Genomic DNA, 14,246 nt, shown 5'->3' with positions numbered 1-14,246 from the left:
CCGACTCATGATCTTGAAATGGCGGCGGTTGTGCATGCATTGAAAATTTGGCGCCACTACTTGTATGGTGTCAAGTGTACGATATATTCGGATCATAAGAATTTGAAACACCTTTTTACTCAAAGGGATTTGAATTATCGTCAACGTAGATGGATGGATGTGGTGAAAGATTATGATTGTGAGATACTTTACCATCCGGGTAAGGCGAATGTGGTCGCGGATGCGTTAAGTCGAAAGACTCAACATCCGGCGATACGTATAACATCGTTACGTTTGATTATCACTAACGACTTTCTTGAAAAGATGGGTGAAGACCAAATAGAGGCTTATGTTCACGATAAGCACACGGAACGAATTGTGGGCCAATCGGAGTTTATTACTATGGGTCCGCGGGGTTTGTTGTCCTTTCAAGGAAGGGTGTGGGTGCCTAAGACGGGTGATTACCGGCGAGTGCTACTTGATGAAGCACATAAGTCCAAATATTCCATTCATCCGGGTGCAACGAAAATGTACTATGATTTGAAGAAAGATTATTGGTGGCCCGGCATGAAACGTGATGTGGTTAAGTATGTTGAACAATGCGTCACGTGCTTGCAAGTCAAAGCCGAGCACCAAAAGCCTTACGGTAAGTTACAACCATTGGAAGTCCCGAAATGGAAATGGGAGCACATTACCATGGACTTTATTACCAAGTTACCGAAGACGGCGCGAACCCAATACGATACGATTTGGGTGATTGTTGATAGGTTGACGAAAAGTACCTTGTTTCTTCCCATTAAAGAAGCAATATCGTCGGAGGCCTTGGCTAAGTTGTTTATCAAGGAAGTGGTATCGCGGCATGGCGTTCCTATATCTATTATTTCGGATCGAGATACCCGTTTTACATCTCGATTTTGGGAAAAGTTTCATGAAGATATGGGTACACAATTAAAGTTGAGCACGGCGTATCATCCTCAAACGGACGGTCAAACCGAGCGTACGAATCAAACTTTGGAAGATATGCTACGGGCGTGCATCATTGATTTTGGTGGTAGTTGGGATGAGCATTTACCTTTGGTGGAATTCTCATACAATAATAGTTTTCATACTAGTATCGGGATGCCACCTTACGAGATGCTTTATGGCCGAAGGTGTCGAACTCCCATTTGTTGGGGAGAAGTGGGTCAACGAGAAATCGGAAGTTCCGATTTGGTTTTGGAGACGAATAGTAAAATTGAAATGATTCGGGCTCGACTTAAAGCGGCGCAAGATAGACAAAAGTCTTATGCCGATAAAGGTAGAAGAACGATTGAGTTTCAAGAAGGTGATATGGTGATGCTTAAGGTTTCTCCATGGAAGGGTGTGATTCGGTTTAGGAAGCGAGGAAAGTTAGCTCCTCGGTTTATTGGTCCTTTCAAGGTATTGGCACGTGTTGGGGAGGTTGCTTATCGATTAGAGTTACCCGAAGAACTTGCGGGAATTCATAATACGTTCCATGTTTCCCATCTTCGCAAGTGTCTTGTGGATGACTCGACTTGGGTGCCATTGGATGAGATTACTTTGAATAACAAGTTAGAGTATGCGGAAGAACCGGTTGCAATCCTTGATGAAAAGGTTAAGATGTTACGGAACAAGGAAGTTAGAACCTTCAAAGTGCAATGGCGACATCGAAAGGGTTCCGAGTTTACATGGGAATCCGAAGAGTTTGTTTTGGCTTATCTTCCGGCTTGTCATGCGGCTTGGATCGCGAGGACGCGCTCCGATCTAAGTGGGGGAGAGTTGTAACACCCCGCTTTTCCGTACACGCTTAAAGGGTCGTGCGAGACTTAAGGTTGGAGTTTAGGCGTGTATTAGAGTGAGCGTTTGGGTTGTATAGTTGTGGAAACCTCGGAATTGTGTTAACTAGTCGAAGGGGCCTGTTGCAGCCCAATGTCGCGCCGCGACAAGTGGGTCCGCGCCGCGGCCCACAAAGCAACTCCAGATCAGAAATCAACTTAAACAGGATGATTTTCCTAGTGCATCGTCGCGCCGCGACGAGTAGTGCCGCGCCGCGGCAGACCTGCAGGTCAGGTCCCGGATTTTATTTAAATTAAAGGATTTTGAGGGGCAAAATAGTAAATGGACGTATAGATCAGATGGGTGCATTAAATCTGGTCCACTAGTTCATTTATTCATTTTCCTTTTTCATTTTCTTTCAATTTCTCTCCCAAAACTCTAACACCCATTTGGATTTAAGGTGAGATTGGGAGAGGAAGGATTGAGGGTTGATCTTTGGAGCAAGTGTTAAAGTTGTTCCTTGTGACTCTAGCTACGTGGTGATAGTCTCGGTAAGTTCTAACTCTAAGTTTCGAGTTTTAATTGATTATGGCTAGGGTTTTGGTTAATAGAAGCTTGTATGACCCATTTGGGAGTAAAATGGGTGAATTTGGGTTAGGTTGTTGTAATGAAACCCTAATGGCCATAACCTAGGGTTTTGGTCTTGTAATTGTGAGTTTGAAAGTGTTAATGATATTGTAAGCATTAAACACTTGTTAGAATTGAAAGAGATGTCATTTGGGTCAAGAATGTGCTAGTTGACCTAGTTTGGGTAAAATGGGTGTAAATTACCCTAGGTGGATGTCAATTGAGGCTAGTAGACTTCAATGCACTAATGTTGGTAATTAAAGTCGAGTCTTGGCCATTAAGAGGGCGGTTGTGGTGTGGTTGGGTCATTTAATGCGAAATTGAGTCATTAAATGCCCAAGTAAATGTAATGTGGTTAATTCCACTAGTTTATGTATTGAATTGGTACTTAATGTATTAGGTACTTGGCTTTGAAGTTTGGAAGCGATTATTCATCATCCTTGCGTCAAGGTGAGTGGAATAATTATGCGTGAACGTATATAATGTATTTATTTGTGTGGTGTGAATGTGGAAGTGTCGCGGTGTTCAAGACACCACATTCTAGGTAACGAGTAGTATTGTCGCGGTGTTTAAGACACTACTCATTGTGTGATTGACTTGTGGTATTGTCGCGGTGTTTAAGACACCACAAGGTCATGAGAGTGGAAGTGTCGCGGTGTTCAAGACACCACTCATTGTATTGAACGAAGTGTGGATTCGTCGCGGTGTTTAAGACGCCACATTGTTGTAAGGGTGAGTTAGTCGCGGTGTTTAAGACATCACCCGGGGGACTAGTGATTACGCGGTGTATAAGTAACACTAGTGGATGTTATGAACTCCAACGGACTTACATGTACCGTTCTCTTGTAAACTTGGTTAACCATGGTTGTGCGAATTGTGCTTAGCATATTATATTGTGAACTATATGCTATTAGTGTTGCTAGCTTAATGTGGAACGTGGGTAGTAGTTTATGCATGATCGATTGCATGCTGTTGAATTGCTAGCTTGTATGTGGTATTGTGTAATTGTATGCAAGTAAGTAGATTATATATGATCATGTATAATTATTGCATTCACTAAGCGTTAGCTTACCCCTCGCGTTGTTTATCTTTTTAGTTGCAGGTGAGGATAAAGGGAAGGGGATTGTTGGACACTAGGTGTCTTTGACGATGTGCTTGTAGGAGCTTTTGGAAGTTGACCACCTTTTTGGGTAGTTTAGTCCCAAACCATGCTCGTTGGGTCGTTTGGTTTATAAACTATCATTGTATTCGGTCAAACTTGTATTAACTTAATTAATGGCCTTTGTGCCTTTTGTAAACATTGGAAATGGTTGTACGTTTTAATGGAACTTGTGATTTGGTCTACATATTTAATTGGCGCATAAGTGTGTATATATATATAAAAAAAAAAATTTATCGTACGGAGTACGGGTTGGGTTGTTTCATAAAGAATAACTAATTTCTGATAATAATAATATTTATAGAAATAATACAAAAAAAAATAATGCTAATAATGATGATATTTAAAAATGTCAATAATTAGTGGTAATATTCATATTATCATTTATAAAATAAATATATTAATACAACTTAAAATAATAATAATCATAATGATAGTTAAATTCATAATTTACCTACTAATTATGATTATGATAACAATAATATAAGTGATATAACAATTTAAATGTATAAATTTTCATATCTCTATAATTTATATACTAAGACTAATAATATAACTAATATAGATATTAATATTAATAATAATAATGAGAGTAATAACAAAGTATAACAACTACCTTTTTACTTGTACTTACATACATTATCATTATATATTATCAATTACATAATATTTAATAATCATTTATTATATTATATAATAACTTTTATCGATTCTTTTTTATTTATAAATTTTATATATAATACAATTTACATATAATAATAATTACTCATAGAAATCATATATTTAAATATAGGTTTATTCTAAGTATAACTTAATTATTTTATGTCATACTTTACATTTTTAATTTTTAATGTTTAATTTATATCTTATACTTTCAAATTATTATTTATATACTTTTATTTATATATGTGTGTATATATATATATATATACATATTTAGTTACAAACAATGGTTCGTGAATCGTCGGGAATGGTCAAATGGGCAAATGCATTCATGTAATCTGTTATAAAGTTTTCGAGACTCAACATTACAGACTTTGCTTATCGTGTTGAAAACATATAAAGATTAAGTTTAAATTTGGTCAGAAATTCCCGGGTCATCACAGAATATCCGGCGTACCATCAAATAACTTTAACAATAGCCATCACGAAAAACCTGGGATGGTCGAGAATTTAGAGTCGTCGGTACTTACTCCGGCGAAGGATGACATCGGCGGTACAGTTCCTCCGACCAATGTATCGTGTGGTAGTGCGAAGGTTGAGGATGCCCAAGAGTCTCCTATCGATTCATGTGCAAGTTTATCGAGTTCCAAAGATGGGTTTTCACTTTCCGAGGTTGAGGATGGGAGGAGCAAAAAGGACGCACAGGTACCTGATGTTTGTGAGAATCTAAAAAGTCAAGATAGAGCTTCTTTTTCAGAACCTAATCCACGCGTGACCTTTGATTGTTCTAATTATAGGTCTAATAACCAAACTGAGGTTATGAATTTGTTTGGGTCCAATAAGACAACTAGGCCCTTAAGTGATAATGGACTAAAGCGTGGTAGTGTTGATTTTCAAGGGCCTAAAGGTAATGGGGGGTCTAGTGATTTAATTGATGAACAATTGGATAATACTGCAGTTACTCGCTTTCGAAATAAAAAGAGAAAAATGCCACAGTTAATTAAACATCATTTTGTTAAATATGTATATGGGAAAAAACATTTAAAGCGTAGAAAATGTCGTGACGAACGTAAGTGGTATGAAAGGACATTTCTCGTTGAATTGATGATGGACTTGGACGGCGACGATGATAATTGTTCATGCTCGGATGATGATGATTGTTCATGCTCGGATGGTGATGATTGTTCAAGCTCGGATGATGATGATGATTGTTCAGCCTCGGATTCGAAAACGTAGAAGTTTTGGGTTGTCTCTCGGGCTTATTCGTTATTTGGATCGGAAATATTCGCACTTTTTTCGAGTTTTGTTCCCTTTTGTGTTTAGTTTATTCGGATGGCTTATACTCGTTTTGGTAGGGGTTTTATCGAGGGTTCTTTAGTTCGTGGTGTCTTGTTATTTCGTGTTGGTTGGCTACGTCGAGTCTTTTTGTAAGTCGTGTCTTTTTCGTCGTTTGTTCTTGTATTCTCTAGCTTCTTGCTAGATTTTTATTTTAATTATAATTTACTTGCCTTTCGAAAAAAAAAAACACCATATGTCATTCAGATGCCAGAAACGAACGCTTTGAATGTTGAATGATTTAGCGTTGAACGTTGAACCATTCAACTAAAAGGTAAACAATCGCCTTTACTTATTAATGACCTTATTTGAATTTGAATTACTTATGAATGGATAAACATAATATAATATTACTATAGGAGTTCATCAAAAAGATAAAACCACTAAAACATACAAATATCAAAAAACATTCGTGACAAACAAACTGACCAACCTAACGCAAGTTCACTACCACGAAACTACGACGAATATACGAACTAAATAACAACACGTAACTTAAAACCAACAAAAACCGAGAAGAGGGTGACCAATCTACACTATCGAAAAATTTTAAATCATCTTAACCATAAAAGCATCACACGAATAGAACCAATCGGTATCTAATCAAATATCTTTGGTGGACTCGTCGAATTTTTCTTTCTCGGCCCCTTGAACACGTTTTCCCCTCTTTTGCTTTTATACTTTAACCTAGATTATGGGTTGATGATTAGAATTTATGAGGCTAACCTTGACATCAATGTCCTCCATACCCTTCATCATTTAATCAAATGTCCCGAATGTTTCCTCGGACATTGGAAATTTTTCTTTAGCTTTATTGAATTTTGCCATTTTGGGGCAATGAGAGCAAAATCACCTGGATTCGAGGTCCCTACCGCATAGCTCTCAATCACAAATTCTACATCTACAACCGAGTGTTGCATAGAACTAACAACACTACCACCCTCGATCCCCATGTCTCCTTGTAAACCCGTAGCAAGACCCGTGTTCGAAGACGACCCAACAATCGTCCCATTACATAGACCAAAATCATCCTCCTCTAAGATCGAAACCGAATCAAACTCCGACAATGAAGTTGGAAATACCCTTACTAAAATGTCCTTATAAATTAAGAGGTCTTGGGAGGTTTGAACCAACGGGGATTCAATCGGCAACATGGTTTGAACCAACGGGGATCCTTCTCTTATAAAAGTCGTTAAACAAACTTAATAGATGAACAAATCATACTGTACAATTTTACACGACAACGTAAGAGTAGCAATTTTTTACTGTAAATCATAGTATTTGATTCGATATTCGATTATTATATGGTGACAAATGCACAGAGCATACGTGGGGAACAGACATACCTTTCTTTTCTGAATTATACACCGGATTTAAGACACCTTACTTCATTTCCACTTTATAAACCCATTTCAAATCCGTTTCTTTATTTTATGTTTTAAAATCTATCACTTTGTACTGTTCCTTGCAAATATTGTACCTTTTTTTGCTGACACCCATTTACCCACATACACTCTTCCTCCTCCTCTGTTTTGTCACCATTATCGAGTTCCAAAACACACTCTCTATGTGAAAGAGAAACAAATATAGACGTTACAAGATGTATCTATAGCTTACATCTGTGTATTCTTTACTTTAACTTTGTGTTTTGTTGGGATAGTGTGTGTGAAACAGAGGTGTTGAATCAAGAATGGCAAGAGGGTTTAGATTGATTTTTGCTGCTTCTCTGCTTCTTATGATTCTCGGTATGTTTATTTATATACTATGCACATTAGGTATATGTGTTTAAACCAAAAAAATTCTTTAAAGTTTTGAGCTTTTTCAACTATGTATTGATCTGAATTTATGCTGTTAGTATATCTGTTAAATGTGTTCATTATGATGATTTCTAGTTTTAAATGTGCATATAAGGGCCTATATATGTTGACTTGATTTACATTTTATAGTTGGAGATAAAGATCCCCCCTTTAATGTTTTCAGTTGTAGGTAGTAAAGTAGTTACAACTGTCCAATTACTGGTTATTTTAAGGGTCAAAATAAGCAGATTTCAAGTAACTACTTGCAGTATAAGAAATTATGTAGACAAATGCAGCTTTTAGTTACTGGTATTCGAATGATTAATATACCTCCAAACACCCCTTTAAATGCTTATAGCCTTCGTATGTTTTATCAATTTCTTAAATGTTGTAAAACATTCTTTTGTTTCTTATGATTGTGTTCTTTTGTTTCTTTTGATTGTGTTCTTGTATATGCTTCTGAATCTTGTTAAATGTGTTCGTTTTAATTCAAAGGAATATGTAACGGAAGCACAATTGGGATCTGCTATGGAAGAAATGCAGATGATCTACCAACACCAGATAAAGCAGTAGACCTCATTAAAAACCAAAACATCAATTACGTTCGAATATATGATTCCAACATCCAAGTCCTAAAAGCCTTTGCTAACACCGGAATCGAGCTCATGATTGGAATCCCAAATTCTGACCTTTTACCATTTTCCCAGTTCCAATCAAACGCTGACACCTGGCTCAGAAACAGCATCCTCCCATACTATCCTGCCACCAAAATCACTTACATAACTGTTGGTGCAGAAGTCACCGAAGCTGCTGATAACGCCTCGTCAATGGTTGTTCCCGCCATGACAAATGTCTATAACGCCCTTAAAAAAGCGGGGTTGCATCGAAAGATTAAAGTGTCGACAACCCATTCTTTAGGTGTTTTATCTCGTTCATACCCTCCTTCAGCAGGTGCTTTTAGCAGTAAACATGCAGGTTTCTTGAAACCATTACTTGAGTTTCTTGCTGAAAAGCAATCACCTTTTTTGGTCAACATTTACCCGTATTACGCGTACCGAGATTCATCCAGTAACGTTTCTTTAGATTACGCTCTTTTCGAGTCATCATCCGAAGTTATCGATCCAAACACGGGTTTGCTCTACATGAACATGTTCGATGCACAGATCGATTCGATTTACTATGCACTCTTGGGTTTAAACTTCAAAACCATTAAAGTCATGGTCACCGAAACAGGATGGCCTTCTAAAGGCTCCCCTAAAGAAACTGCTGCAACACCTGAAAACGCACAAACTTACAACACAAATTTAATTCGCCACGTCATCAATAATACGGGTACGCCAGCTAAGCCTGGAGAGGAGCTTGACATCTACATCTTCTCTTTGTTTAATGAGAACCGAAAACCTGGTTTAGACTCAGAAAGGAACTGGGGTTTATATTATCCGGATCAAACGAGCGTTTATAATGTTGATTTTACGGGAAAGGGTACGGTGGACGTGAACACTGGCGGGAATTTGACTAACAACGCAAACGGGACTTCATGGTGTATCGCTTCTGCTAATGCTTCAGAGTCAGATTTAAGAAACGGGTTGGATTGGGCTTGTAGTTCGGGAAATGTGGATTGTTCGCCAATTCAACCGAGCCAGCCGTGTTTTCAGCCTGATAGCATAGTCTCACATGCTTCTTATGCTTTTAATAGTTATTATCAGCAAAATGGAGCTACTGATATTGCTTGTAGCTTTGGAGGAGCGGGTGTCAAAACGAACCAGAATCCAAGTAAGCATACTTCTCTTTTCCTGTGTTTTATACTTGGCACATACTGAAATATTGGGTCAAAACAGGTGGTTAAACATAATGGGTTGGGTAACGGGTCAAAAACGGGTTTGGATCAGAAAGTTCGCAATGGTTACATGGATTACTTTTAACATTGATCTTTTTTATGCACAGGTTATGACAATTGCTTGTACATGACTGCTGGGTACGTAAAACCACCAAAAACTATCTAAAACGTAGTATATACTATATTATTTTTATATTATTCTACATATAACTTCAATTAGTCGCTTTTGTCATCTAAAGTTTACTGTAAAATTTCACAGGAACAAGATAGCTGCTCCAAGTAACGTAACTGCAAATGCAAAAGTACCTTCTTCTTCAGGACAAAGACAGTTTTCATTCCCAAGTTGCTATTGTTGTCTAGTCGTAATTGTTTTTGTGATAATCCAATCCCTTTGAAATATTTGAAAGCATGTCTAAAGAGACTGCGTTTTGGTATGTATTTTGGGTAGTTTGTAACCTCTTCCCTAGTTTTGTATTATAAGGGTAGTATGGTATGGTAGCCAATGGTTGTAAACATGTTCCATCAGTGCATCAAATGTGAAACTTGGCATGTTTATTTATCTTTTTGCTGTGCCGAAGCTCTGAGTTTTGTAGGGTATGGTTTGTTAAAACTTGGTTCAAATGTTAGGAAGATATTGCAATTCAATTTTCCTAAATATTATTTTGAGACAATTTGGGTAATTTTAAGATTATTAATAGAGAAAAGAGAAGGGAAACAAAACATACACAATCAAAGATATGGTGATTATAGCATTTCAAATATCCACCAAAACAACTCAAAAAACTAAACAAGTATCACACTTAATCATCACATCAAGATAACACCATCAAAAGCGGTTCATCAATCTCCATATATCTCACACCTTAATCGTCGTATCATTATCCTGCAACCATTTTGAAAATAGTGATCGGTAAGTTACATAGCAGAAATGAGACTTTTGTCCAGCATAAAGGTGGCAAAACAGGCATGCCAAGCAACAGTTTCATTGTGGATTCTTAGATTAAAAAGAGATATAGGAAAGTTAATGCATATATAGATTGGAACAGGGAGTACATACCAAAGCATATTAAAAGCCCTGATCGAGGAGATAGTCACCAAGCCTTTCGACAATCATGTTACACTGGCCAGGAGTCATCGGCTCATCGTATATGCCAAAGATTATAGCCATTCCAGTTTTCTTAACAGTAACGCCTCCAGGTCCCTGTTACCAAAACAATATTCAAAATGTGGCAACTGAATTCACAAACAGAGCAAAAGCTATCCAATGTAAACAGCTAAGCATATAAACCTAACTTTAAGTAATAAAACAGGTCGCAACAAGTTTGGCGTATTTTACACAAATTTTTGGTATTATTTTCTATATAACTAGTATGTTAAACAAGATTAAAATCCATCTTACTTCAATATTTATCCATCATTCATGGAGCAGTTCCAACTGATGTTTCAATGATGAACGGGTGATAACAGAATGAGGAAGCAAAATATTTTAACATCGGAAAAATATCTGAATATCACAAACACTCAGACTTCTCCAACTATAATAGGCTTTCAGTTGGACACATTAAGAGAGAACGAAAAGTGAAAAACCATACTTTGTAAGAATGAGCAATTTCGGACAAGTTATAGAATGTAAATGCTAAAAAACCAATCATTCTCAGCACAAGGCTTGCCCCTTTCAATACACATAGCCTTTTTCATAATCCAAAGGAGTTGCAACAAACAGACGCTTACAAGGGTAAGAAAAGTTATTTACTTTAAACAATACGAACACTTGTACAGACGTTAAACTATAGACACTTATCAAAGCAACAACGGTGTAAATTCAATACCTTTTTTCCACGAATAACAGCTCCAGCCTCGCCTTGAATGACCATATACTTGGCCCCGCCGAGGTGTAAACCAGTAGGAGCAAGTGAGCCAGGCTCTTTGAAGTCATTAATAATTGCGGTTATTTCCTCTGGCTTCACCTGTTGCATCAGCAAAAAGGATAGATGTTAGTTTAACAAAGAGTGTGAATTACACAGGCAGATATAGCCTTATAAACTCATTTGAGAGATAATATTCATATTACAATGGTGATGGACACACTGCTAGATTTGAAAGACAAATAATCAAGAATTATTTCCTCAGAAGCAATAAAAGAAATATCCAGGGGATGTTACTTTAACAGATCCCATTTCAATGTATATTTATTCTTAAAACGATTTAATTTGACCAGCCACATACATACACATACACTACTTAGTTTCCTTTGCTCTTCTCGTGTTTCAAGTTGACATACACTCAACTTAGATTTAAAAAAAATCTACCATCACCGATAAATATGTAAACACTCCAAATTATACCGCAACAATACCGATTGTTAATCCACTCTGCCATCCCTAGCTCATTATCGGATTATCCACCATACTTATAATTCTCAAACCACAAACATCAGGAAATTTTTCATATAGATATAATTATATCGTCATGCATTTCACCGAGTAACAATTTCATCACTCAATACTTTGTCATTTGTCCAATGCTTCACACAAATAAATTAATTCACCCTTTTCATATCTATCTATTAGTCACAAATAAATTATTTCACCCTTCAGATTAAGATCAAATCCAACAATCAGGTCGATATCCAACTATTAATCATGAAACCTCCATACTAGCATTTATTTGATATCCTAGAGCTCGTAAGCACATCATGCAAATTAATAACTACTACAAGTTTAATAATCAGCACTATACAATGATTACGACCAGCGCATCATCAATCGCTAATCTATGTTAACAAATCAACATATCGAAGCACAATGATTAAGCTAAAAAATTAATGAATCTAAATCGAACCATATCAATAAGTATACAGATCAGATCCGAAACATAATCAACTATTAACAGAGTTCAACGAATCAATTGAAGTAAAAATTTGATCAAATGAGCAAACGAATGAATAAAAGTAGGTGAAAATGTAAGGTTAACAGGAATTGAAGGACCTGAGGGAAATTAGCTGACTGAGCCCAAATACTGCCGTCATGACCGATGATAGCGGCGGCAGAGAGGTGATTGCCTTCGATGTCGCACATCAAGTGATCATCAACGTACGCTTGCCACGACATGTTAGTATCCGATTACTAATCTTGATATCTCACAGAATTTAGGGGAAAATTTGATTTGGGTGTGTGTTGTTGCCGTTGAATGCGCCACAGGAATAGTTTGAGTTGGATAGGTATAAAATTTTGTGTGTATACCGTGGAAACAACGAAAATGTGGTGTGGAATTATCAATTTCCAAATATAATATATAATATTAAATATTATTAATATAAATAAAATAAATATTAAATATTTATTTATTTATTTATTTATTTATTTATTTATTTTTATTTTTATTTACAAGCTAATACGCACCGAATTTAATGCCATATTACTTTTGATTAATGTCGTTTACCACCATGTGCTCACACCTAATTTTATTTCATATTTTACTACATACAACAATGATTAAGCTTCTAACGTTTTTGAGTTTTATGCTTATGTTATTTTTCTTAACATCGATTGGGATCACTCGAGGGGACTAAACCACCTGTTGCGATCATATCCCGTTTCGACTATGCCGATGCAGCGATAACAACCCCGCCCTCATCGCTGCCCGGGAGAAAACCTTGAAACCGATCCAAGAGCACGACCAAGTAACCCCCCTCAACGATATAGGAAAGGTACCATATGTGGATATTTCATGGCAGTGATGGAATTGTGTTTTTAATATGTAGCCAATGGGGGTCGAACTCCTGACATCCCCTAAAGGAGACAGACCACCAACCGCTGGACCACATCACTTAAAACACATAAATGATTTCATACTTCTAATTTTTCATATATTATTTTATAAATATATACCACTCCATCCCACCACAACTGTTTATATATACCATTTTGGATGTTCCATTTCAGGTATCTACTTTGTATTTCAATCAATTTGAAAATACTTTTTTGGAGAGACAAGCCAAAAGATGTTTGAGTAGAGAATGAAGTTAATGTAATTTTTTCTAAAACCGTGTGGAAAAAAAAAGATAAGTGGACACTTATAATGGGACAAAGGTAATAATTCTTCCGTTTTATTAGATTGAATTTCGATGTTAATGTTCACCGAATCAAAGCGCGGTCCCATTTTTTTGCTATATATATATATATATATATTAATTATATATATATATAATATAAATAAATATATTAATATCAACCCGGCTCGGTTCAATTCTTGCTTATTGAAGGTAAAACCTCCATCACAAACTTGTTTTACAGAGTCAGAGATCGAACCCGTAACATCCGACCATGTCCAATACTCAAGGTGTTGTGATTGAACCAATGGTCCTCAAATTGATTCCTCTAACTCAATCTTAATCATTTATTTGTGTCATCTTGGTTGTAGATTGTCATAAAATATCATCATTCTCTAAAAATCGCGAAAGGGTCTTTAACTAGTTAATATTAGTAATATAAGCATAAATATAGATATAGATATATAATCAAGGGATGTAATGAGAACTAATTTAGTGGAGAGTGTTAGGAATGAAGCACGTGAGCCCTAACAAGACTAGTGAAATGTCCCGTTCATATTGATTATAAACTTTCCATATTAATTGATTTCGTTGCGAGGTTTTGACCTCTATATGAGACGTTTTTCAAAGACTGCATTCGATTTTAAAACAAAGCATAACCTTTAATTTATCGTTAAAGGTTTAAAAATGATAATCAAAAGTATAGCATATTCACACGACCATTACATAATGGTTTACAATAATATTACACAACAACATATGTCTTCGAATGCAGTTTTCAAACAATATTATACAAACATGGACTCCAAATCTTGTCCTTATGTAACATCCATGTTACATCCGTCCCACATCAGTTGGAGAGGGGAACGAAGCATGCCTTATAAGGGTGTGGAGACCTTTCATAGCATGACGCGTTTTGGGACCACAAGCGCAGCAGATCTCATGAGAACTCTGCAGTTAAGCGTGCTCAGGCGAGAGCACTACCAGGATGGGTGACCTCCTGGGAAAGTGCTCGTCGTGTGT

The 14,246-nt window shown here is 36.6% G+C and overlaps 2 protein-coding genes across 2 annotated transcripts; one reads left to right on the top strand and one right to left on the bottom strand.

Moving 5' to 3' along the window:
• The first annotated feature begins 6,995 nt into the window (after positions 1-6,995).
• Positions 6,996-9,714, top strand: LOC139898441 (glucan endo-1,3-beta-glucosidase 13-like). Its single transcript, XM_071881171.1, has 4 exons — positions 6,996-7,284; positions 7,831-9,108; positions 9,280-9,310; positions 9,432-9,714. The coding sequence occupies exons 1-4, from the start codon at positions 7,230-7,232 to the stop codon at positions 9,565-9,567; spliced, it is 1,500 nt and encodes a 499-aa protein (XP_071737272.1). The 5' UTR covers positions 6,996-7,229; the 3' UTR covers positions 9,568-9,714.
• Positions 9,715-9,849: 135 nt separating this feature from the next.
• On the bottom strand, positions 9,850-12,427 carry LOC139898440 (profilin-2-like). The gene is made up of 4 exons (XM_071881170.1): positions 12,160-12,427; positions 11,002-11,139; positions 10,230-10,373; positions 9,850-10,055 (listed from the first exon to the last, which is right to left on the bottom strand). Exons 1-3 carry the CDS (start codon positions 12,280-12,282, stop codon positions 10,239-10,241), a joined length of 396 nt encoding a protein of 131 aa, XP_071737271.1. The 5' UTR covers positions 12,283-12,427; the 3' UTR covers positions 9,850-10,055; positions 10,230-10,238.
• Between the last annotated feature and the right edge of the window lie 1,819 nt (positions 12,428-14,246).

The sequence above is a fragment of the Rutidosis leptorrhynchoides genome, chromosome 3, assembly GCF_046630445.1.
Source record: "Rutidosis leptorrhynchoides isolate AG116_Rl617_1_P2 chromosome 3, CSIRO_AGI_Rlap_v1, whole genome shotgun sequence".
Classification (NCBI taxonomy): Eukaryota; Viridiplantae; Streptophyta; class Magnoliopsida; order Asterales; family Asteraceae; genus Rutidosis; species Rutidosis leptorrhynchoides.
This window is presented reverse-complemented; position numbering and strand designations above follow the sequence as displayed.

Coding starts and splice junctions, on each gene's coding strand:
- LOC139898441 (XM_071881171.1), top strand. CDS start 7,230: ATGGCAAGAGGGTTTAGATTGATTTTTGCTGCTTCTCTGCTTCTTATG. Junction 7,285..7,830: donor TCTGCTTCTTATGATTCTCG/GTATGTTTATTT, acceptor TTTAATTCAAAG/GAATATGTAACGGAAGCACA. Junction 9,109..9,279: donor CAAAACGAACCAGAATCCAA/GTAAGCATACTT, acceptor TTTTATGCACAG/GTTATGACAATTGCTTGTAC.
- LOC139898440 (XM_071881170.1), bottom strand. CDS start 12,282: ATGTCGTGGCAAGCGTACGTTGATGATCACTTGATGTGCGACATCGAA. Junction 11,140..12,159: donor AGTCAGCTAATTTCCCTCAG/GTCCTTCAATTC, acceptor CTGATGCAACAG/GTGAAGCCAGAGGAAATAAC. Junction 10,374..11,001: donor CTGTTATTCGTGGAAAAAAG/GTATTGAATTTA, acceptor TTTTGGTAACAG/GGACCTGGAGGCGTTACTGT.